General features: G+C 36.5%; 1 protein-coding gene across 2 annotated transcripts in view; it reads left to right on the top strand.

Annotated features, from left to right (window-relative positions):
• GPSM2 (G-protein signaling modulator 2) overlaps window positions 1-25,673 on the top strand; it is a 53,377-nt gene extending 27,704 nt beyond the window's left edge. For both annotated transcript variants that reach the window (XM_010830933.1, XM_010830932.1), the window contains exons 4-15: window positions 400-535; window positions 888-1,030; window positions 1,902-2,025; window positions 2,124-2,239; window positions 5,038-5,193; window positions 6,287-6,395; window positions 7,518-7,647; window positions 14,640-14,710; window positions 16,414-16,590; window positions 18,913-19,072; window positions 19,958-20,175; window positions 24,860-25,673. In XM_010830933.1, the coding sequence (XP_010829235.1) occupies window positions 400-535; window positions 888-1,030; window positions 1,902-2,025; window positions 2,124-2,239; window positions 5,038-5,193; window positions 6,287-6,395; window positions 7,518-7,647; window positions 14,640-14,710; window positions 16,414-16,590; window positions 18,913-19,072; window positions 19,958-20,175; window positions 24,860-25,087 (1,768 nt within the window). In that variant the 3' untranslated portion in view covers window positions 25,088-25,673. The remainder of the gene's footprint in view (window positions 1-399; window positions 536-887; window positions 1,031-1,901; window positions 2,026-2,123; window positions 2,240-5,037; window positions 5,194-6,286; window positions 6,396-7,517; window positions 7,648-14,639; window positions 14,711-16,413; window positions 16,591-18,912; window positions 19,073-19,957; window positions 20,176-24,859) is intronic.
• Window positions 25,674-25,795: the final 122 nt, after the last annotated feature.

Here is a 25,795-nt window from a genome sequence, read left to right as displayed (position 1 = left end):
GTTCAGTTCAGTTGCTCAGTCGTGTCCGACTCTTTGCGACCCCATGAATCGCAGCATGCCAGGCCTCCCTGTCCATCACCAACTCCCAGAGTTCACCCAGACTCATGTCCATCAAGTCAGTGATGCCATCCAGCCATCTCATCTTCTGTTGTATTTTAAAAGTAATCTTTAGGCTGAACACAGTTTAATTAAGTAAATGAATAGTGGTGAAATGATGTTAGAGTTTAATTAAGTGAATTAAGATTATATTTAAATACGGAAATGTAAGTTTAAAATTTTTATTTAAAGTAGGTTTCAAGAATAATGAGTCTTTCTTACCTTAAGCATGTCATCTGTTCTCTAGGGAAAACTGTATTCTGGCTGATTTATATTTTAACACATCTTTTCTTTAAACCCCAGGACTATTGGAGACCAGTTGGGGGAAGCTAAAGCTAGTGGTAATCTGGGAAATACTTTAAAAGTTCTTGGGAATTTTGATGAAGCTATAGTTTGTTGTCAGCGACACCTGGATATTTCCAGAGAGCTTAATGACAAGGTAATGAGGAAACGTTAGATGGTAGGCCAAATGTTTTCATTGAAATTGCTTTGTGTTTTAATCCTATTTAATTATTCTGTAGTTTATCTAAAAGTTAATACCAAAAAGAAAGTGAGAGAAGAGAAAATGAGAAGAGAAAGAAAAAAAAATTTTTAATAGATGAGAAAAAGAAATAGTAAGAGGTCCTTCTTTCATACATGGTCATATGTTTTGTGGTTCTGTATGGATGGCTGATGTAAACATTTTTTTCTCTTGACCATAATATCAAGGATGTTACAAATAAGTATATGTGATAAGCATTGTAGTACTGGCCTCTGATTTCAAAATGTAAACTGCTGATACCTTCATCTAGGTGGGAGAAGCAAGAGCACTTTACAATCTTGGAAATGTGTATCATGCTAAAGGGAAAAGTTTTGGCTGCCCTGGTCCTCAGGAGGTAGGAGAATTCCCAGAAGAAGTAAGAAATGCTCTGCAGGCAGCTGTGGATTATTATGAGTGAGTAGCCCTGACACAGTCATGTGGTCCACCTCAGACAGTAGTAAAGTTTTTAAGTTTGGCAGACATTTTAAAATCATTAGTAAGTAAAATAAACCGTGAAGTTGCTGCTAAAATGTTATAGTGTTCTATTAGTCGTAATCTCCTCCCTCCCCAGGAAAACTTTCATTTAAACTGCAGACCAGTGCCACTTAGTGGTACAAATAAGAAATATCAGTAGTGAGTCTTGGGTTATTCGGAGTCTTTTATCAACAGACTTTCATAGAACTTCTTAGCTGTATGGGTTCTAAGATTACTCTGTCCTGGACTCTGAGAAGAAACCTACCTGAATGGTTGAATAAAATATTCCCAGTTATTTCCTGTAGCCACCCTCCAGCACAGACATATCATTAAAACCTGGCACATTATGGCTGTAAGCTTATTTACATAAAGAATTCAATTTGTAGAGAAGCTCATCAGTGGGGCTAGGAGCTGAGTGCACTTAGTCACTCTGTCCCATGTCCCTTGGGAAGGTCTGGGACTAGGGCCATAGCACGGCCCTAAAAGGGCCTTCCCTGAGCTTTGGGGAGGTGAGTTCCCAGAGAACGGGGCTCCACGCACACAAGGGCAGACTGGGCAGGAGGTGCTATGGACCCCGCCTTTGCAGAGGGTCCTGGCGGATGCCTCCTTAGCCAGAATTTGGAACAGACTCACTGCCAGCGAAGTGAGTTCAATGGCTGAGGTGAGGTACCCTGCGTGGGGGCCTCATAACCCAATTCAGACTACTCCCGCCCATAAAAAAAAAAAATAAAGAATTCGATTTGTAAATGAAAATCAATAAATGGTTTTCTCAACCTTGTTTGTTTTTTAAAAACTTTTTGTTACCACTTAGGGAAAATTTATCACTAGTAACTGCTTTGGGTGACCGAGCAGCCCAAGGACGTGCCTTTGGAAATCTTGGAAACACGCATTACCTCCTTGGCAACTTCAGGGATGCAGTTATAGCTCATGAACAGGTACAGTAAAGCTTTGGAGCAGATCATTTTCTTCATCAGTGTTTTGAACAGCTTTCAGGCTTTCTTTAGTTTTATCTAATTAAAACTTTCTGTTTCAGCGTCTCCTTATTGCCAAAGAATTTGGAGATAAAGCAGCTGAAAGAAGAGCATACAGCAACCTTGGAAATGCGTATATATTTCTTGGTGAATTTGAAACTGCCTCTGAATACTACAAGTTAGTCTAATATTTCTGTAGATAAATGTAAAATGGTTAGTTATGCAGTCCAATAAATCATAGGCTTTGGGTTTATGACTTTTTTGGTGCATTTAAGCAGCAGGACCTTTGGCTCTCTAAGTCTCAGCCTTCTCATCTGTAATCAAAGATATCAATACTTTGCTTTGGGGATTGTTATAAGGACTGAATAAAGACTATATTAAGCACTTATTTAGCATAGTACTTGGCACACAGTGCTCGATACGTATTATTGTTAACAGTTAGTAGCAGCAGCATAGCCCCTTTATATTTTTATTAGTTTTTATCTTTAAAACTGTTTTCAATGACATTCTAAACGTTTAAAGTCTTTTACACTGGTTCAGCATGTATGGTGTATATATGTACATGCTCCCCCACCACCAATGATGGGTTTGCAGACAGGCCACATGAAAGCCTGGTAACAAACAGATGCCCTGGTTTCCTCCAGCAGTTGCTGAATGTCCCCCACCTCATCCTACCATCTTATCGAGTTCTCCCACCCTCTCTGCCTATCTTTGATTCTCTCTTTAAGCTGAGGCCCTATTCACTTGAGTAGCACTCCCAGCTTCTTCTGAGACAGAGTCTTTTTAAGCTATTGGTAGGCTTGAAACATACATGATAGCAAAGTTTGGACTGCTTCATTTTGCCTGATCTTTGCTTTCTAGATTGTTTGGTGTTTTCTTTAATTAGTGGGAATTGAAGGTCCATACAGGCCTTAGGCAGAAGCCAATATGACTGAACCAAAGACACAGTCACTGATTTATGTTTTGTTAAAAAATCTAATGTGAGAGAGATCTGGAAAGTTTATCATCTAAAAAAAAAAAAAGTAAAATTGCTTTAGGTCCATATTAAAAACTAGAATGTCATCCCATTTAAACTTCAACTAATGGTTGGTATTGGTTGACTAGTTAGATGTGAAATAACCTTCTAAATAAAATACATCACTATACAAGGAGTATATATTTTGATTTTAAATATAAAAGTTTCTTATATTTTAAATCCAAAAGACATAGAAAAGTCTTAACAATGATGTATTTGTATTAAATACTGAAAAGTTCTGTAAGAAAGTAGAGATGGTGGCTGTTTAACTAAAGAAGCATGAGTATAAAGTAATGAAACTAACTCCTGCCCCACACACCCCCAAGCAAGGAGAACTCAGAACTTCATACATATTACATAAATATTGGTTAAAAATATTTTTGGAACTCTTCTTTGGAATTGTTTTCAGAGCCACACTGGAAAACTATCTTAATTTTATAGGTCTATAATAGAAAGGGTAGAAACAGTAGTCGGTAAAGCTACTTTAGTAATAGAGTTTGGTTATAGAAAGACTTCCAACCATTTTCAAATTAACTGTATTCTCAAAGGATAACCATATGCCAGAAAGGATTGTGCCACAGGGTCAGAAGACAATTCCAAAAGTCTTCCAAAAATGTTTGTGAGGACAGGCAAGGTTAGAGTAAGTGTGTAGCCTTGCTGGGTGACAAATTTGAAAGTATCATCATTAAATACATAATTTCAGGTTTGTTTGCTTAATAAAACTATCACATTATCATATACTTATTTTTCATATAGTTATAATGATATGAAGTATTTATACTGTTTGGCAGAAATTATAGGAAAGAGTCATTTATATTATTGGCTCCAAAAGCATCTGTAGATTGAAGCACTAATGAGAATAATAACAAAACACTAACATTTATTAGCTTCTACTGGGAGCAAGATGCTATGCTAAGCACATTATATATACTAATTCATTTAATCCTAACAAAACCTATTTTTTACATACGAGGAAACTAGTACATAGAGAGGGTGAGTGACTTGTCCCAGTTACAGATGTACTAACTCACAAAGCTGGGACTTGAACCCAGTCCTCCTGGCTCTACAGCCCATGCTCTTAACTACTGCACTGGCTTCTCATTGGTGATTCCACAAGGTAGAGTTTGGTTAATATTTAAATGTGGCATTTAATATTTTTCATGAATTGGTGACTTATGGCCTATACAAAGCAATTTACATTAAGTATTTTCAGTTTTGACAAAATGTAAAGGCAACAGTATGATGTATGTAGACAAACTGACTTAATGGTATTGCACTGCAACAGGGAAGTTCGGTTCAGGCGCTCAGTTGTGACCCCATGGACTGCAGCATTCCAGGCCTCCCTCCATCACCAATGCCCGGAGTTTACTCAAACTCATTTCCATTAAGTCGGTGATGCCATCCGACCATCTCATCCTCTGTTGTCTCCTTCTACTTGGGCCTTCAGTCTTTACCAGCATCAGGGTCTTTTCAGTTGAGACAGCTCTTCACATCAGGTGGCCAAAGTATTGGAGTTTCAGCTTCAACACCAGTCCTTCCAATGAATATTCAGGACTAATCTCCTTTAGGATGGACTGGTTGGATCTCCTTGCAGTCCAAGGGACTCTCAAGAGTCTTCTCCAACACCACAGTTCAAAAGCATCAATTCTTCAGCAACAGGGAAAGGTTTTTTTAAATGTTAAAAATACTGTTAATCTTTAGAGGCACTTGATCTCATGCATCAATTCTTCTTTTATCTGGGGAATTAATAGGACTCTTATATTTATTCTAAAAGTCTGGATTTGTTTTTTGTGTTTCAAGAATGCCTTTTCATTTTACCTAGAAGTAGTGGAGAAAGTATGGGATATTAGGCCCTAAAGTAGATTTACTTTAAAGGCAGGAGGAAAAGTGAGTTTTATTTTATGTTTACTATAGCCAATAATAAAAATGATCTTTATGTAAGAATTAATTTCTTTTTTCAGAAAGACTCTACTCTTGGCTCGCCAGCTTAAAGACAGAGCTATAGAAGCACAGTCTTGCTACAGTCTTGGAAACACATATACTTTACTTCAAGACTATGAGAAGGCCATTGATTATCATCTGAAGCACTTAACAATTGCTCAAGAGCTTAATGATAGGTAAGTTCTACACCTTTTTATTGTTGTTATGATAAAATATATTGTTGAATCCCTAGAATTTTTCCTTTAAGTTTCTTTTTTGGTTTGCTTTTCTTTTTAATTTCTTTATAAGGTATCTTCTCTGTTTCAGTAGCATTCTCTGTATGCTAGCATATGTTTTGAAGGGCTAGCACATTTTAGAGGATTTGACTGGTTCCCTATAATCTTGAACCAAGTAGGTCACAAACTCACATGCCTGCAAAGGTCCTCCTGACTAGATCAGTGTGGAAAATTGTGGTGAAATTCGATATTACTCCTAATGTTAAGGGGACAGCTGCTATTTCACTCCAGCTAAGTGTCGCAGGCCAGGAATGAGGATCCGAAGCCACCTCTTTTTTCAAGAGAAGGGAGGAATTCTGAGTTTTATATAAAATATTCTGATTTTTAAATGTTGATGGCTAATTCTTTTTTTTTTGTTAACTATATGGAAAAACAGAATATTTGTACAGGACTTTAGTTTCTGACATTTGCTTTAAATAGGATAGATTTTTATTTCAGTGTGAAAAATTCTATATACTTATTCAAAATGAAGTATGCTAATTCAAGAGGTAGTGAGTTCTGTCTTCCTCATGGTGAGTGATTACCCAGTAAGGCTATCATAGAAAGAAAATGGGGTAGTTGAATTACAAGACTTATCCCTGAGACTTTATAATACACTACATGTTTTAAAAAAATCTTTTCCATTTTAAAACTTGACTCTGAGTTCAGTATTATCTGGATATTTTAACACAGTTGTCCCTTGATATCTATGGTGGTTAAGATTCCAGGACCCCTGTTGATACCAAAAGCCATGGAGACTCAAGCCTCATGTGTAAAATGGTGTAGTACAACCGGCCCTCCATATCCAGGAGTTTCTCAGATCATGGTTGAATCCCCAGATGCATAACCTGAAGCAGGCCAACTGTATATCTCTAGTATTATGATAGTTTGTTCTTTATAAGAAAGGCCAAATAAATTCAAAGAATTGTTTTATACTTTTAATTACTACTTGATTTTATTCTTCACACCGACTTCCTTTCAGATAACTGTATGTTAACTTTGAATTATTTTGTAGAATTGGTGAAGGAAGAGCATGTTGGAGCTTAGGAAATGCATACACAGCTCTAGGAAATCATGACCAAGCAATGCATTTTGCTGAAAAACACTTGGAAATTTCAAGAGAGGTATGAAACTAAAAAATGGTTATCTGTGCTTATCTGTGCTACTGTGATTCACAGATCTGCAGCCCTATTATTTCTCTAGGATCCTGCTATATGGCCAAGTAATAAATTTAATTATATATTGTTCTCTAGGCATAAGAACTGAAAGCATTTTAAGATACAGATCAGAGGTATGTTTGCACTGGCCTTGATGTAGGATAGAGGAGAGGATTACTGACCTATCTCCACTGTCCCCCATCTCTTTGTGGAAAAGTAGCATGGTATGAAAGGAGGAAGATGGCTTTTAGAATCAAGGACTGGTTCCTGTTACAGTTCTGCCATTTGCTGGCTGTTTGAGCTTGGAAACCTTTTCTGAGCATCATTTCTTTCATCTGTAAAATGGGAATAATAACTGCTTTGCAAATTGTTATAAGGATTAGAGAGAAAGTATATAAAAGTGCCTAGTGTGATGTCTAGTGCTGGTTTAATACTGCTACTACAGTATGGGAGAAGGCAATGGCACCCCACTCCAGTACTCTTGCCTGGAAAATCCCATGGACAGAGGAGCCTGGTAGGCTGCAGTCCATGGGGTCGCTAAGAGTCAGACACAACTGAGCGACTTCACTTTCACTTTTTACTTTCATGCATTGGAGGAGGAAATGGCAACCCACTCCAGTGTTCTTGCCTGGAGAATCCCAGGGACAGTGGGGCCTGGTGGGCTGCCGTCTATGGGGTTGCACAGAGTCAGACACGACTGAAGCGACTTAGCAGCAGCAGCAGCAGTATGGAAATAAATATTATAAGGAAATTTTATTCATGTGATGCCAAGTTAACATGTCACAGAATAATCTACATTATTATTTAATTGATCACAGAGATTGAGAGCAGTCTAATATTTAGAGAAGAGTTGATAGAATATATTCATTAGTCCTACTGCCATAGTTTAGAAACTTTCCTTTTCTTTCTTCTTTAAAATAGTATTAATGGAAAAAACCATTTCATTTATAGTATTATAATTCTAAAATAACTATTTTCATTTCTCCATATTTTCTTCCAGTTTTAGGTTCACAATATTTTCAACTAATCTTCACCATTCTTTACTTTAAATACTACTCTAAATATATAAATAAATGCTTGTGGTTGTAGGTTGGAGATAGAAGTGGTGAGCTTACAGCACGACTGAATCTCTCAGACCTTCAAATGGTTCTTGGTCTGAGCTACAGCACAAACAATTCAATGATATCAGAAAATATTGAAATTGATAACAGTTTGCATGGTAAGTATTAGGTGTTCAAAACCCAATTTCTTTATCCTTAAGATTTATATTTAAATTATTTATTTCAAGTTCACCATATCCAGAAAGATATATAACATAGGAACTTTTTATACCTTTTTGCTTTACCACTGTCCCATTAATTTATCAATATACCCTATTTTATAGCTTTTATCATGAATATGGTGAAGGTATAGTTTTTTTGTAAAAATACATTTAAATTCTGTATCTGTGGGCTGGTTCAAAAATGTATAAACATGAAGAAACAAAAATTTAAAATTTTACTATTTAACCTTTTAAATTTCAAATGTCTTTACATATTTAACATTTGTTTAGGTTTTTTCCCCTCATTTTGTTTCTAAGGGAAAATCTCCTAGGATTTTTTTTTTTTAATTCAGAACACCTAGAACTTTTCTTTAGATGCTGATTTGGTTTTGATGTTGTCACAGGAAAAAATATGCTACTGTTTCTAAGTGGAAAAAAATCCTTTTGATTAAAAAAATAAAATTAACAAGATTAGAATCACAGTTTTGAATACCATTTATATGTAATCTTATGTGAGTTCCATTAAACATTCAGCTTAGGCTTTAAAAATTCTCAGTCTGAAAAAAATTACTGACACAGACATGTTTTGAACTTGAAAGTCAGTGAAAAATCTAGCTTTTATCTTTGCAATATCCTCCTCTAACCCATACAAAGAAAAGCAACAAGGAAAAGAAAAAATTAGTGGCTAGTTACCTGATCAAGACTGTGAAAGAACATTTAGTTGAAAAATGATAGTGAAGTATGAACAGTATGGTAAACTCAACCGTGTACATTGCAATTGAATAATGGACTAAAAGGTTTTCCTGTGTTTAATTTTCAAGTAGGTTAAGTTGTAATAGCTTCTCATATTTTAACAAATGATCATGTGTCCTCATGGATCCCTCCAGCTATAGATCAATTCCTTTGTATCCCTCTGTAACAAAACTCGAAAGTAATATCACTGTTCCTTGTCGTATTCTCCTCCCATTCTCTCTTCAACCCACCGGACTCTGCCTCAGAGTTACTGGACTCTTGACTTTGGCCCCATCATGACACTAAGACCTTTTCAAGGTACCAGAGACTTCCATTTTACCAAATACAATGGTCAGTTTTAGATGTCAGCTTATTTGATTTCTCAGCAGTATTTCCTACAGCTGATCATTGCCTCTTCAAATGCTTCATTCATTTGGCCTCCAGGATTAACTTCTTTCTGGTTTGCCTCCACCTCACTTGACCACCCATCTTCATGACTCTACTCTTTCTCATGTTTCCATCCTTGACATCTGTCGTGCCTGGGGTTTGGTTGCTGACCTTTTCTCTTCCCTCTTTCCTTTTCTATTTTCTGCCTATCCATATCCTTCCTTCCTTTCTAATGTTATCCTTTTCCCTCTTATCCTACACTCTAGATCCATGTAATAGAACTTTCTGTGAAGAATAAAATGTTCTGTATCTGTGCTGTCCACTAGAATAGCCTCTAGCTATATGTAGCTGTTGAGCACTTGAAATGTGGCTAGTGCAAAAAGAAGTGAATTTTTAAATACCATTTAAAGTTTTAAAAGCCACATATGGCTAGTGGCTAAAGGCTTCCCTGGTGGCTCAGATGGTGGCTCCACCTGCAATGCTGGAGACCCAGGTTCCATCCCCTGGAGAAGGAAATGGTAACCCACTCCAGTATTCTTGCCTGGGAAATCCCATGGACATAGGAGCCTATTGGGCTACAATCCATGGAGTCTCAAGGGTCAGACACAACTTAGCGATTAAACCACCTAAATGTCTGTTTAGGTTTTTTGCCCACTTTTTGACTGGGTTGTTTGTTTTTCTGGTATTGAGTTGCATGAGCTGCTTGTATATTTGGAAATTAATCCTTTGTCAGTTTGATTTGCTATTATTTTCTCCCATTCTGAGGGCTGTCTTTTCACCTTGTCTGTAGTTTCCTTTGCTATGCAAAAGCTGTTAAGTTTAATTAGGTCCCACTTGTTTATTTTTGCTTTTATTTCCATTATTCTAGGGGGTGAGTCAGAGGATCTTGCTGTAACTTATGTCCTACAGTGTTCTGCTTGTTTTTTCCTCTAAGGGTTTTATAGTTTCTGGTCTTACATTTAGGTCTTTACACCATTTTGAGTTTTTCTTTGTGCATGGTGTTAGGTAGTGTCTAATTTCATTATTTTACATGTAGCTGTCCAGTGTTCCCAGCACCACTTATTGAAGAGACTATCTTTTCCTCATTGTATATTCTTGCTTCCTTTGTCAAAGATAAGGTGTGTGGGCTTTCTATCTTGTTCCATTGGTCTATATTTCTGTCTTTGTACCAGTACATACTCTCTTGATGACTGTAGCTTTGTGGTATAGTCTGAAGTCAGGAAGTTGATTACTCCAGCTCCATTCTTCTTTCTCAAAACTGCTTTGGCTATTCAGGGTCTTTTGTGTTTCCATACAAATTGTAATATGTTTTGTTCTGGTTCTGTGAAAAATGCCATTGGTAATTTGATAGGGATTGCATTGAATCTATAGATTGCATTTGGTAGTATAGTCATTTTCACAATATTGATAATTCACATTCTTTGAAAGCATTCATGAAACACTTCCAGTAAAGTTTTAAAAATAAAATTAAAAAAAAAAAGAAACACTTCCAAAAATTTAACCACCATGCCACACCAGCAAATTTGAAAGAATCTGTATCACGAAGATTTCATGCCCTGAGCATGGTACAGTTAAGTTAGAAATTAACAAGAAGATAATATATAACACATATTCATTTGAAAACTTAAAAACACACTTAAACCTTATGGGTTTAAGCAGAAATCTTAACATAAAATTAGAAAATAATTTAGGACTGAGTTTTAATTTATAGGATACATAACTTACATTGGTGCAAAACTTACATCATATGTTTAAAAAGGAAAAAGATTCAGTGAGCTGATTATCCAGCTTTTAAGTAAAAAATTTAAGAAACCCTCTAAAGAAATAGAAGGCAAGAAATAACAGAAATTAATGTTATTAAAACAAAGATTCAATAGAGAGTTTTGGTTTTTTTTTTGCTGTGCTAGGTCTTCTTTGCTGGGCGGGCTAGTCTCCAGCTGCAGCAGGTGGGGGCTCCTTTCTAGTTGTGGGGCACGGGCTTCTCACTGTGGTGGCTTATCTAGTGTGGGGCATTCATTCTGAGGCACGGGCTTCAGTAGCTGCGCCTCCCGGGCGCTGGAGCACAGGCTCAGTAGTTGTGGCACATGTGGCACATGGGCACATGGCACATGGGCACATGCTCTGCCACATGTGGGATCTTCCTGGACCAGGGATCAAACCTGTGTATCCTGCTTTGGCAGGTGGATTCTTTACCACCGAGCCACCAGGGAAGCCCAAGAGAATTTTTAAAAACCCAAAAATTTAGTTAAAGACTAACAAATCTACAGCAAGATTATTTGAGGGAGAAAAAAAGAGAAAGAAGGGATATAATATAGATGCAGCAGACATTATAAAGAGATTATCCTGAGTAGTTTTATTTGAAAACTTAGAAGAAATGGACAATTTCTAAAAAAAAAAAAAAAAAGCTTACCAAAATTGAATCTAAAAAAATCTAATGGTAGAATGTAATCTGAATGGATGACATCACTAATGCCTAAAACCATAGAGAAATTTGGTCCATTATTTAAAATCCTTCCACTGAGAAAATACCTGGCCAAGGGGATTTTACAGTGTGATCTCCCAAACATTTAAAAAAAACTGATTCCAACCTTCTGTAAAATTATATAGGTAACTGGAAAAGTAGAACACTGTTAGTCTTTCTAAAAACAGTATAACCTTGATATCCAAACTAGACAAGAACAAAATATATAAGAAAGGAAAATAACAGGCAAATCTTTACTCATGAACATAGATGGAAAAATTCTGAGCAAAATATTAGCAAACCAAGTCCACAATGTATTTAAAATAAACAGGAATTCAAGTCTACTGAATATCAGGAAACCAATTAATAATATATATTAGTAAACACAATAAAGAAGAAAATAGCTCAAATATCCAAATATGTCAGTAATTCTATTAAATGTAAATGTTCCATGTAAAGGACAGGAGTATCCAATTGGTAAAAGAGCAAAATCCAACTAAATATGTAAGTCTGACAGTAAAAGGACTGGGGGAAAAAAAAGGGTACCATGGAAAAACTAATGAAGAGAATCTGGTACAGCTGTACAGCTGTATTAATAACAGATAAAATGTACTTTTAAGGCAAAAGATCTTGTTAAGAAGACAGTCACTTCACAATGGTTAACAATTCAATTCAGCAGGGAGAAAAAGTCTTATATATATATGTATGATACCTGGTAAGCCTAATAACAAAACTTCAATGTACAAAAGCAAACGAACTAAACTGAAAGGAGAAATGAGAAAAGCTAGCATAAAGGGAAACTTAAACACATTTCTGTCAGGAATTGCTCCTGTCAAAAAACTAAATATTATAAAAGATGGCGGTTCTTCCCAAATTGATATATATTCATTGTGCTGCTAAGAAAATCATGACAGCTTTTTCATGGAACTCAATGAGGTCGTTCATGAATTTACATGAAAGAAAAATGGGCTAAGAACTCAAAGCCAAAACATTCCTGATGAAAAACAAGAAATGAGAAGTGCTTTCTGTACAGATATAAAGATTATAAAGCTAATTAAGACAGTGTTATTGGCATAGAGACAAATAGCTCAAATAGGATATAGAGCCTCTATATTTTTAATCCTTGCATATATGGAAATTAGTATCACATAAAAATTCCTGATGGACCAAAGATTTAAATATGAAAGACAGATTTAAAGCAGTAATTATGATCAGCCATCTAACACTTGCTAAATGCTTACTGAGTACCAGGCATTGACCAACCTCTTTACAAGTGATGATGCATTTATCATCACACAGTGATATATAAGGTAGGTATCACTGTTCTTTACAAATGAGAAAAACAGAATGACACAGAGGTAATTGCTCAAGGTCATATCACAGTGAGTGAGTGGTCTGTTCAATCGGTATGGTATCTCTGAAAGTAAAGGAGAATATCGTCAAGATATCAGAGAGGGGAAGGATTTCTCAAAACACAAGAACAAAACCATTAAGAAGACTGACATTGAAATTAAGAACTTCTTTCATTAAAAGAAACCATAAAGATAAACCACAAACTGAGAGGACATGTGCAACACAAATGATTAAAAAGGATTTGTATCCTCAATGTGTAAGAACTCCTATGAATTAAGACAGATAACCTAACTAAAAGATAGACAAAAGTGATGAATAGAAGAAATACAAATAGCCCATAAATATGTGAGAAGGTGGGCTTCCCTGATAGCTCAGTTGGGAAAGAATCCGCCTGCAGTGAAGGAGACCCTGGTTCAATTGAGTCAGGAAGATCCCCTGGAGAAGGGCTAGCCTACCCGCTCCAGTATTCTTGGGCTTCTCTTGTGGCTCAGCTGGTAAAGAATCTGCCTGCAATGCGGGAGACCTGGATTCGATCCCTGGGTTGGGAAGATCCCCAGGAGAAGGGAAAGGCTACCACTCCAGTATTCTGGCCTGGAGAATTCCATGGACTGTATAGTCCATGGGGTTGCAAAAAGTTGGACACGACTGAGTGATTTTCACTTTTTAACCCATTTAATCAGGGAAAGCTTCCCTGGTGGCTCAGCTGATAAAGGATCCGCCTGCAATGTGGGAGACCTGGATTTGATCCTTGGGTTGGGAAGATCCCCTGGAGAAGGGAACAGCTACCCACTCCAGTATTCTGGCCTGGAGAATTGCATGGACTATCAATGAGGTTGCAAAGAACTGGACATGACTGAGCGACTTTCACTTAATCAGGGAAAACCATAGTGAGGTAGTATTGGTGGATGAGGTGGATGAAAATTAAAAGGCCTGATACCAGTTTGAAACAAATAAGTAATAGAAATCCTTACGCAGTGTTGATGCGAGTAGAAGTTGTACTCAAAAGGCAGTCAGGCAACATCTTGGTAGAGTTGGAGATGTACCAGCCGTATGATCCTGCAGCTCCACTCCCAGTTACACGTCTGACATCCAAAAAACAAAGCCTTGCTCATGTACATGAAGTATTTCCAAGAATTTCTATAGTAATATTGCTTACAACAAATAATTGGAAGCAACCTAAATATCTGTCACCAACAGAAACGGTATATGCTTTCTTAGTCCTATAAATCGCATGAAAACTGAACTCCTCGTAGCAACTTGGATGAGTCTCACAAACATGAGATTGCTCAAAGGAAGCCAAGTTAGAGAACACACAGTATGAGACCATTTCTATAGCGCTATATAACAAGTTCCATTGCTTAGAGGTGTATCATGTGTAATAAAAACAGGAATTATGGAGGAAGAGGGATTTTATAGGGTGAGTTACAAAAGGGGCAGTTAATGTGTTGGCCATGGTTTTTTTCTTAAACTGGGTATTATGTATTTCTTGGCTATAAAAACTTTTCATATTTAATGATACCTTTTTGAAAAGGATATTTGAAGATCTTTTTATTAAACTTTTTTCCTGACTGGCAGTAAATCTATTGTCAGTGGAGATCTTAAAATGGAAACAGATAACTGAGAAGTGTTTTGGGGATGTTATTTTGATTCTTACCTCAAAATTGAAGGCCTTATGCTTTCCTTATGTTTTTACTTTTAAACTGCTCTACCGTTTGGGTAGGTTTTAGGAGACTGTGTGTATCATATAAAACCAGTTATTATGAAATGCCTTTTCTAAATTAAGGGGTAATGTTAGTAACCAAAGTTAGTTTCCAACCAAAATCTTAACTTCCTTACATCAAAATGTTTTATTCATTTAGTTGGTGTGGAAAATTATTATTCTTGAAAGAATATATGTTTATACATGTTTCCTCCTTCCATATGGGTTTGTGGAGCAGACTTTAAATAACATAGTGATGCTGAATTTGCAGTCTTAAGGGCTCCCTAGTTTATTTGAATTAACATTTTTTTCCCAAAGGTGCACGCCCCAAGTTTGGACGCCGACACAGTATGGAAAACATGGAGCTTATGAAGTTAACACCAGAAAAGGTTGACAGTTTTTCTGTTTTAAATTTCTTGAACTGTTAAAATATTTCAGCAACTTTTAATTTAAATGAAATAATTTAAGTCCTGTCATATGGATAACACTTGAACATTTTCCTTTGAAAAGAATCAAGTACAGTGCAAAAACAATGTGTACAGTATGGTGCCATCTGTTCAAGAGAACTTTTATGCATATATATCCTTTGTAATTGCATGGCAGCAGAAGGGTATGTAAGATACTTGACAACTTGATTACCTCTGGGAAAACTGCTGTCTGGGTTATAAGAAATGCTTACTTAATATACTGTTTTGAAGTGTTTGAATATTTTACCAGATACATGCACTACTTTGTTTTTCTTTAATTAAAAGAAGATCAGGGAAATTAAAAAAAGGATTGAGAAACTTTTTCAACTAAATATCAGCAACATTATTGGCAAGATTAATGATACTTATGATCAAGCTAGTTTTTCTGGCTGCACTTTTGAAAAGCTTTTTTAAACAAAGCAATAACTCTTTATTCAAGATGCATCTTCTCTAGGATTTTGTTGGTTTTTTAAGTAACAGAGAAGGGACTTAATTGGGAAAAAGGTTACTGAAGAGTAAATCTAGGCTGCTTTCTTCCACCTCCATTTATCTTAAATACACTGCTATGGTTTGCTCTTATTTGTTTATGCTGTATTGATATTTCTTAAAACACTTTTTATAAGATATATTATAATAACTTGGGAAACTTCCAATGTGCAAATTAAAATTATCAATAATCACACCTTCCAAAAGGAAAATTAATATTTTTGTATTTGTTCATCTTGCATTTTATATGAATATTAAGATACTATTTTATAATACAGTACTATATCAACATCTTAGTGTCATTAAATATTCTTCTGCTCTATTTTTATAATAGGCATATGATTTTTGAATATTGACATGTTTTGTGTAAGTAGTCATCATGAGACCAACATCTGATTTGAACTAATTTCCAATATATATTTTTAATTACAAACTTTTTTTTTTTTTTAACTTCTGGTTAACTTCTGAAGGGCTTTGTGATTTTCTCCAAATATTTACCTCTTATATTGTGAGTGTGGTTTGCAAATCTTTAAATCTATAGAGTATTAAAAAAAAAAATAGAAAAACTTTTAAGTCAGTTTAGATCTTCCTTCTTCTAGTAGGTAGGAACCTAGTAATAAGCAGCAAAATTAATTTGGTGCATCTGTAAGTGGTACTAACAGTAATTCCATGAGAAGCTGATCACATTCAACCCTGTAATTTTCCAATAGACAAATGATGCTAAGGCTTTATCTCTAAGTTGTGATTTTTTTTTTTACCTCATAATAAAGTCAAAGAGTTCAGTAGTTTTATCAACAAAAAATTACTACTGCTTTGTAAGTTTTAGATGTCAATTTTTAAGGTTAAAAATTCTAGATATTCAAACTTTCCAATTGTAATTGATTTTCAGGTAACTCACATTGAGAATAAAACTTCAGCTTCTCTGACCATCCAAATTTTATTTTTATGACTTTTGGCAAACTTATTAAGATTTCTAAAAACCTCCACTTTAATATTTTGATAATAAGAAATTCATAGCATACATTTGGTCCAAGCTTTTGAAAACAGTGAGATATATTGTCAAAAAGGAATGTATTAACTCACCCTGCTCCCAGTTAATGTTTTTTTTAATGTCCTGTTTTCCATTTATAATTCTGTAGGTACAAAACTGGAACAGTGAAATTCTTGCTAAACAAAAGCCTCTTATTGCCAAACCTTCTGCAAAGCTCCTCTTTGTCAACAGACTGAAGGGGAAAAAATACAAAACTAATTCCTCCACTAAAGTTCTCCAAGACGCTAGTAATTCCATTGATCACCGAATTCCAAATTCTCAAAGGGTATGTTTAAAATAAGTTTTAGAATATTGTGTTTTGAGTTTTTTATATTCATACTGGATTTTTATAATTTATTATTAGATAGTCAATATAAATGTCTTTCTTATTCAAAGTAGTCTTCTGTATTTTCGTATTTTTTCTGTATTTTTCAAAGCTAGAAACTAAAATGTCCTCCATTCAGTTTAGAAGTCAGAACAAATTAAATTCAGATGTTCAAGGATTTTTAAATACTAATTTAAAGTGAGAACTGTCTGCATGCATCAACTTTATTTCTGTTACTAAAATTCTAATAGAGTTAAAAACAATTTTGCTTAAAAGTGAGTGTAGGACTCATATTATTAAATATAACAAAATATTTAGAAATTGAAAAATACCATGGGATTACTGGTAAGTATCAGGGGTATCTCTAAGCTACCCTGCTGCTGCTGCTAAGTCACTTCAGTTGTGTCCGACTCTGTGCGACCCCACAGATGGCAGCCCACCAGGCTCCCCCGTCCCTGGGATTCTCCAGGCTCAAGAACACTGGAGTGGGTTGCCATTTCCTTCTCCAATGCATGAAGGTGAAAAGCAAAAGTGAAGACACTCAGTCGTATCCGACCCTCAGTGACCCCATAGACTGCAGCCTTCCAGGCTCCTCCATCCATGGGATTTTCCAGGCAAGAGTACTGGAGTGGGGTGCTATTGCCTTCTCTGAAGCTACCCTACACTGATAAAAAAAGATCAGATAAATTACAAAGAAGCTACTTCAAATTACCAAGTCCATTTTTCAAGCAGTGAGAACCTTTGAAAAAACTGTGGTAGTCTTTTATTTAACAGATTTCTATTGATCTTGTTGTCAGCATTTTATTTATATCTGCACCCTGCAGTGTTGTTTGCCTTGATTCTATCAGTTTTTTACATGTTTCTTACACATGTATGACTAACAAAAGGAAACATTATGAGGTATATAAAAATGGTCCAGGAATATTTTTGTAGATCCACAGCAGAACTGGAAGGCAATATCTTTGTTCAAGGTTTGAGGTCTTAACCGAGCACAATTAGCCTAACTGAAGATGTCTGTATTTTCGGAGACTTGTTGTCTTTCAGTGTGCAGAATTATGAATTAAGAGGCTTCATGCTTCTAGAAAAAGTCTTGTTAGTGATTAATGCATTTGACTGTAGCTTATACACATACTTACCATTCCCAAACCTCAAGCCCTCTTGTTTTCCTTACTTCAGTAAAAGGGATGCTGTTTGTACACTGTCTCCCAGGCTGGGAACGCAGGCGTCATTCTAGACGACTCCTCCTTCCCTTCCAGTTAATCCCTAAGAAATCTCTGCTATTGTGTATTAATTCTTAATGTACTACTTTATCTTACCCAAATTTCTGGAATAGGTACCTGCACTAATCCCTCTCCCTGCATTATTAACCTCTTCAAACCAGGAAGGGCCAGCTTTATTTCTGTACAAAACTGCTTAAAGTTGACTATTCCATGCTCCTCTCATTTTACATAGGATAAGCCTTAATTAGCTTGTTAGTCTGTCATACAGAGGCCTTTGTCTTGGCCTCCTCTTCTCCCTTTCTTCACTACTTGTGCCTGCCCTTCAGTTCATTATCCCCTGAACACTACAAATCTTTGGAATTGCATATTAATCAGTATGAAACATCTTTACCCTGCAAATGCTTATGCTCAGGAACTCAAATATCACGTAAGCTTCTATTTCACCTAAGAATTAATTGCACCCTTCTCCTAGGGCTCATAACATTTTGTGTATATGTACTTCAATAAAGACTATCATTGTGAAAAAATTACCTTTGTTAAACATTAGTCATTTTAGTTTTGAATCTTTCCAAATATAGTATAACAGGTATCCCTCTTTCTCAAGTATTCATTTGAAGTTTATATTTTTTTTCAGGATCTTCAAATCTTTACAGTAAAAGACCTTAGAAGTCACTATATCAAGAAAATATACACGCTTTCTTAGTTTATCAGTTCTGTTTACTTAAATTCTGTTGTAGAATCTAAGAGCTGAACGTGAACCTGGGGCACATGTTCCTATCACTGATATTTGGGTAATTCATTCAGTATCTGTAACAGTTCCCCTAAGTCTGAGGTACACTTATTTAGCTTTAGAAATACAAGGATCAAAAAGTAAAATAACTAGAAATGCTTTTTGTTAGTTGAACTGAAATAACTATTACCAAGTGGTGCCATCTTACACAAAGAAAATGTCAACTTTTTACTCTAAATCTTCATCCTTTGCATTTGAGGTAGATGATATTGTTTCACTGATGATCTAAGGATAATACTGGAATGTTGAGATTTTTCTCTCTCAATATTTTAGAAAATCAGTGCAGATTCTATCGGCGATGAAGGGTTCTTTGACCTATTAAGCCGATTTCAAAGCAATCGGATGGATGATCAGAGGTGCTGCTTACAAGAGAAGAACTCTACATCAGCTGCAGTGGCAGCTTCTTCCACTCCCCTCAAAAGGATGCTAAAAAGTAAGTTATCTGTGCCTCTCTTGCAGTTTGAGTATTCTCTTTGATATTCTTATAGTTATTTCTGAGAATTTAATTCTTATCATAGGAGGTACAATCAAGGAGCCTGAATCGAAGTATATTTGAAATGCTGGAATTTGTACAGCTTTAAACAAGGTTTTGTTTTAGTTCCCCTGAGTTTATCTGTATTTCTATCTAGTGCTGTGTACTTTATAATAACTATATCATACTGCCTCCTGAGCTTCCTAGGGGTTGGGGAAAAGAAAATCTAACTTAACAATAATAAGGAAAAAATTTTAGTTATACATACCTTATGATTACATGTAAGATACGAATGTTTCATGCGTGGTTTAAAAAAGAAAAGCTTAGACAGACTGAAGTGGAATCTGTGGCTATGGCTGAACCTGAAGCTAAGGCTTGCCTGAGCCTTAGAAAGATTAAAATAGGTTGGCTACTTAAAATTTTCTATTTCAGCTATCAAAAGACTTCTGAAGATCAAGACTTGCCAGCAGCACTTATAGTTAGCTCAATGTCCTGACCAGAGCATGAAATAAAAATACTGTCCCATTCATCCTGGGCTGAGAAATTATGTAAGAAAAGCTCTTTACCTCCAAAATCTAGCCCCATATCTTATAAAGTTGCATATTAGGTGCTATTAGATAAAGGGAAATACAGTCAAATCCGAATAACCATATGCAGTACTCTGAAATTGATTCTCCCTTCACCACCCATCTAGTCTGGCCCTAGCCTATCAGTGACGCTCAGCAACAGAGCTAAACTAGAGGGCAGGGAGGGCACTGGGACTGAATAAGGCAGAAATAAATTATATGTGTATAATATGCTTAAATGACTGTTATTTTGGGATTTTTTTTTCCCGTCTATCCATAGCACCACCAGTTTCTGTGGTGTCCCCCAACACAGATGAATTTTTAGACCTTCTTGCCAGCTCACAGAGCCGCCGTCTAGATGACCAGAGGGCCAGTTTCAGTAATCTGCCCGGGCTTCGTCTGACACAAAACAACAGTCAGTCAGTACTTGGCCATCTGATGACTAATGACAACAAAGAGCCTGAGGAAGACTTCTTTGACATCCTCGTCAAATGTCAGGCATGTCTGCGTAGTTTTGTCATTCTGTATATAGCTCAGATGTTGTTGAGAACTTTTGCAGTATTATGATTCTAACTTGGGAAAAGCTCATTGTATATTAGTGAGGCAATCAGTTATTATTCGGGGAAACATTCCCTTGTGATAGCTTCTTCTTTTGTGTTCCTTTTGGCTGTGAGGTGAGGTGTTGCTGATGACTCCCTCTGAGCTGTGGTAGACACCGCAACAGAGACCTGAATAAGGTAAAGCAGTGAATATTTACTGAAAGAGCATTCCGTGCAGAGACAGCATGTTCAAGGAATGGCAAGGTGGCTAGTGTGACTGGTACAGGGTAAGAGGTAGAGGAGAGCTTACAGGATGAGGCTGAAGTAGTCAGAGCCTAGATCATAGACTCTTGTAGGCCATGATGAGGTCTTGTATTTCAGATGTGACAGAAAGACATTAGAGGGTTCTGGGGGATCATCCTAGCAACTGCTGAAAGAATGTGATGGCAAGGGTGTCAGAAGGAAACTAATGTGCTAGTAAAGCAAAAAATATTGGTGACTTGGACTAGTGTGGTAGCATAGTGGTAAGTGGTCAGAATAGGGACATATTTTTGAAATTAGGGTTGGTTGGCAAGATCTGTTAATAAACTAGATGAAGGGCATGAGAAAGAGACTTCAGGATGATTCCTACCTTTTCGGCTTGAATAACTGAGTAAATTTCAATAAATTCAGTAAATTTTAGTAAATTCAGTGCCATGTACTGAAACAGAGAAGAAGAAGAAGAAGAAAAATCCTGACAGAAGAAAAGCCCTGGACTATGGCTTCATGGGTAAATTCTACCAAATGTTTAAACAACACCAATTCCAAAAATTGAAGAAAGGGAACACTTCCTATGTCATTCTATGAGGCAAATACTGCCCTGATACCAAAGCCAGTTAAGACTCTATAAGAAAACTACAGACCAATATCCTTTTTGAATATAGATGCAAAAATTAACAAAATACTAGCAAACAGAATCCAGCACCATGTTAAAAGGATTATATGCCATAAAACTTGATGTGGTTTATTTCTAGAATCCAAAGATTGTTCAACATATGGAAATCAACCAATGTAATATACCACAATAATGAAATGAAGGAAAAAACAATCATCTCAATTGATGCAGAAAAATTATTTGATGAAATTCAACACATTTTCATGATAAACAAACTAGGAATAGCAGGAAACTACCATGACATAATAAAAATCATTTACCCCAGCTATCATCATATTAGTGCTCAGTATGTGTGATCATCATACTCAGTGAAAAAAGACCGACAGCTTCAGATCAGGAACAAGACATGGATGCCCACTTTGCCACTTATATTCAACATAGTATCAGAAATTTTAGCCAGTTAGGTAAGGAAAAGAAACAGAAGGCATCCAAACTGGTAAAGAAGTAAAACTGTCTCTGTTTTAGAGATAACAGGGTCTTTGTCTTTTCCTTTGGCTGCACCACATGGCATGAGGGATTTTAGTTCCCCCAACTAGGGATTAAAGCCATGATCCTGCAGTAAAAGCATGGAGCCCTAACCACGGGACCACCGGGAAATTCCCTGGAAATGACAGGATCTTATGTGTAGAAAATCAAAGATTTCACCAAGAAAAAAAAAGTTAGAAAGTCACAAAGTTAAAAGATATAATATCAACATCCACAATCAGTTGTGTTTCTATAAGCTAATAATGAATAGTCCAAGGGAAATTTAAAAAAACCGTTTCAATTACAGTAGGCTGTAAGTAGTATCAAAGAGAATAGTTAGGAATTAACCAAGAAGGTGAAAGACTCATACAGTGAAAACTACAAAATATTTCTGATAGAAATTAAAGATGACACAAGTCTCACGTTCATGGACTGTAAGACTTTTTCCTTCAGTGACGCCTTTTTACATAAATAAAAAATCCATCCGAAAATGCAGATGGAATCTCAAGGAAACCCAAATAACCAAAACTGTCTTGAATAGGAAGAACAATATTGGAGGACTCACACTTCCAGATTTCCGAATTTACTACAGAGCTACAGTAATTAAAACAGTAGCCCAGAAGCAAACACTCATATATACATGGTGAAACAATTTTCAGCAAGGTTGCCAAGACCATTCAGTATGGAAGGAATCTTAACAATTGATGCTAGGAAAACTGGGTATCTACATATATACATACCTAATAACCATATACAAAAATTAACTCAAAGTGGATCAGTGACCTAAATATAAGAGCTAAAAACTATAAAACTCCTAGAATAAAACGTAAGGGGAGAGCTTCATGACTTGAGATTTGGCTGTGGTTTCTTGATTATAACACTCAAGGCATAGGGAATAAAACAGAAAAAGACGAACTGGACTTCGTGCAAGTCTAAGGCTTCTGTGCAGAGACACCACCAACAAAGCACAGAGGCCACCCGCAGAAAGTATCTGCACATCATGGAACTGATAAAGACCGATCCGAAATATAGAGAGCTCCAAAAGCCCAACGACAACAAAAAACCTGATTCAAAATGGGAGAAGAACACAAATAGATCCTTCTCCAGAGAAGATATACACATGGCCAATAAGCACAGGAAAAGATGCTTGACATCATAAATCATTAGAGAAAGGACGATCAAACCACAGTGACATACCACCTTACACCCATTAGGACAGCTATCGAAACAAACCAAAAAATGCAGAAAATAGCAAATGTTGTTGTGGATGTGGACAAATTGGCACCCTTGTGCATGGCAGGTAGGATTATAAAATGGTGAAGCTCCTATGGAAAACTCGATGCCAGTTCCTTAAAAAATTAAAAACAATTATCATATGATCCAGCAATCCCACTTCTGGGTATGACTGAAAACGAGGACATGAACAGATACTTGTTCACAATATGATACACCCATATTCACAACAGCCAAAGCTGGAAGCAACCCGAGTGTCTACCAACAGATGACTGGATAAACAAAACGTGATGTACTTACACAATGGAATATTTTCGGCCTTAAAAACACACTACAACATGGATGAACCTTGAAGCTATTATGCTGAGAAATACAGTCACAAGAGGACACACTGTGTGATCCCACTTGTATGGGTCAGTTAAGAGAGACAAAGGAGAATGGGGGTTGCAGAGGCTAGAGGGAGGGGAGGCTGCAGAGTTGTTAATAGGTGTAGAGTGTCAGTCTTGCGAGGCTAAAAAAGTTCTGGAGATGGATGGTGGTGATAATTACACAATATGAATGTACCTGATACCGAACTGTACACTTAAAAATGGGTAAAATGGTAAATTTATGTTATGTTTATTTTATCTCAGTTTTTAAAAAAATGATTTACTGGAAGAGTACTGGAGAGCCTGATCTGGAAAAATAGGAATCAGTGGTCAACATGGGATATTAAAGTGATTTCAGAGATGGTGCAGTTTATGAGAATAACTGTCTGGCCTCTGACCATGAGAGCCAATGGATAAGGCAGAGGGTAAAGATGAGAACACGAGGGGAGAGGAGGTCTAGGAACTGAAGTGCCTGAGTGCTGGATGAATTAGAGGACAATGACAGGACCAAGAACTGGGACAGGAGAGATGATGAAGAGTGAAGCAGGTGTGTGTGGGCACCAGCGTGGTGCTGACGAGTGGCCAGTCCACCACTGCATCCGCACGGGATCGCGCGGCTAAATGTGTAGGCACATCGGTGCACAGCGCCTGGCAACACAGAGGGCACTCAGACGTCAGCTGTCACAGTCCTACTCTTCCTCGTAGGCTACAATACCAGACACCATCCTGTAGACTTTTAAAGTGCTTTTATTTTTTATTTGATCAAAAACATTTCTAACATACTTCTAAGAACCATAAGCTAGAACTTAAAGATTTAAATGCTTAAGACCAAGGGTAGGCAAACTTTTTCTGTAAAGGGCCATATAGTGAAGTGTGAAGTCGCTCAGTCGTGTCCAATTCTTAGCGACCCCATGGACTGTAGCCTACCAGGCTCCTCTGTCCATGGGATTTTCCAGGCAATAGTCCTGGAGTGGGTTGCCATTTCCTTCTCCAGGGGATCTTCCCAACCCAGGGATCAAACCCAGGTCTCCCACGTTGTAGACAGACGCTTTACTGTCTGAGCCACCATAGAGAAACTATTTTAGGCTTTTTGAGCCCTTTGGCCTTTGTTGCAACTGCTCAACTCTGCCATTGTAGCAGGCAAATAGCCATACACAGTTCAAAACAAATGAGCACAGTGTTGAAATGAAAGTACTGTTGTTACAAGAACAATGGGCAGTGGACTTATGGTTTGCTGACCCTTGGCCAAAGACAGTGTTAAAAGGAAGCGATGCAGAGTTTCTGTACCTCACATTACCTTTCTAAAGATTTGGTAAGTTTTATTGGGTGATGCCTATTATGGTAAGATTATAATCTTGAGCTGTCATTGTGGACACAGGTGACCTTGTGTCTTAACTACTCTTACCAAAGCCATGAAGCTATGGCTATACTTCTGTGTACTATAACATAACTGGCATATTCTGATTATATAAGTCATTTCAAAGAAACAATCTTACTAGTTTTCAGATCCAAAGACTGAGTAAATTTCTAAGCAGTTCTAAAAGGCAGTAAACATTTAAAGCTACACTTCTTATTGTGAATGGTAGACACAACATACCTTGGTGCTCACCTTATTTGTCTTTTAATCTCTTGTGAATTTCTAGGGGTCCAGATTAGATGATCAGAGATGCGCTCCACCACCTGCTGCCACAAAGGGCCCAACAGTACCAGATGAGGACTTTCTTAGCCTCATTTTACGGTCTCAAGCAAAAAGAATGGATGAACAGAGAGCTCTTTTACAAAGAGATCAAAACAGAGACACTGAATTTGGCCTCAAGGACCTTTTGCAGAGTAATGCTTTGTTGGAACTTGAAAATTCTGGGAAAAAATAAGCAAACCACTAGTATACTGTTGAATTTTTTTTTTTTTAATGACCTTATTTCCTTTCAGAACACTGCAGGGAAATTCAATCTACTACTTTTTCCCCAAAAGGAGAAAGTATAGCACTATACTACAGCTTAAAACGTTTTTAGCATGATGTAAATATTTAACCTTCAATAGTATAGTGTTCACACTCCTCTGGACACTCACTCGTTTCTGAGTGGAAGTGTCTTGAAAGGTGCTTCATCAACTTTTGTGATTACTGCTTGGGATTATGTTCTTTGGCAACTTGTCAGACTCCTTTACCTAGTATTTGTAAAGCAGGAAGTTAAAATGAATCTAGAGTAGGATTTAATCCTCTTGTTGGGGTAATTTTTTTACTCTTAATTGATAATGGCAATTTTTTATACCTAACCATGGATGTAGTGAGAAATTACACTGTTTCATAAAAATAATATACTTGACCAATGTGTAAAAAATTATATAGTCTGTTAAAGAATCTAGATTTTTTTTCCCACTAAGAAAATCTCTATTTTCAATATATTTTTAGGCCAAAGCCATCATAAAAGAATTTAAGAATAAACTTGTTTTAGTGTGGTTTGGCCTCTTTGTGTAATTTTAAAAATAATTTATGTGCATACATATACATATAAGTACAGGTATGTATATATGTACATTTGTGTGTGGGGGGGTGGTGTTTGTGTGTGTGTAATGGTTTA

Source organism: Bison bison, unplaced genomic scaffold (genome assembly GCF_000754665.1).
Source record: "Bison bison bison isolate TAMUID 2011002044 unplaced genomic scaffold, Bison_UMD1.0 scf7180017864519, whole genome shotgun sequence".
NCBI classification, from domain to species: Eukaryota; Metazoa; Chordata; class Mammalia; order Artiodactyla; family Bovidae; genus Bison; species Bison bison.
The sequence above is the reverse complement of the archived record's forward strand: the minus strand, read 5'-3'. Positions and strand labels throughout refer to the sequence as shown.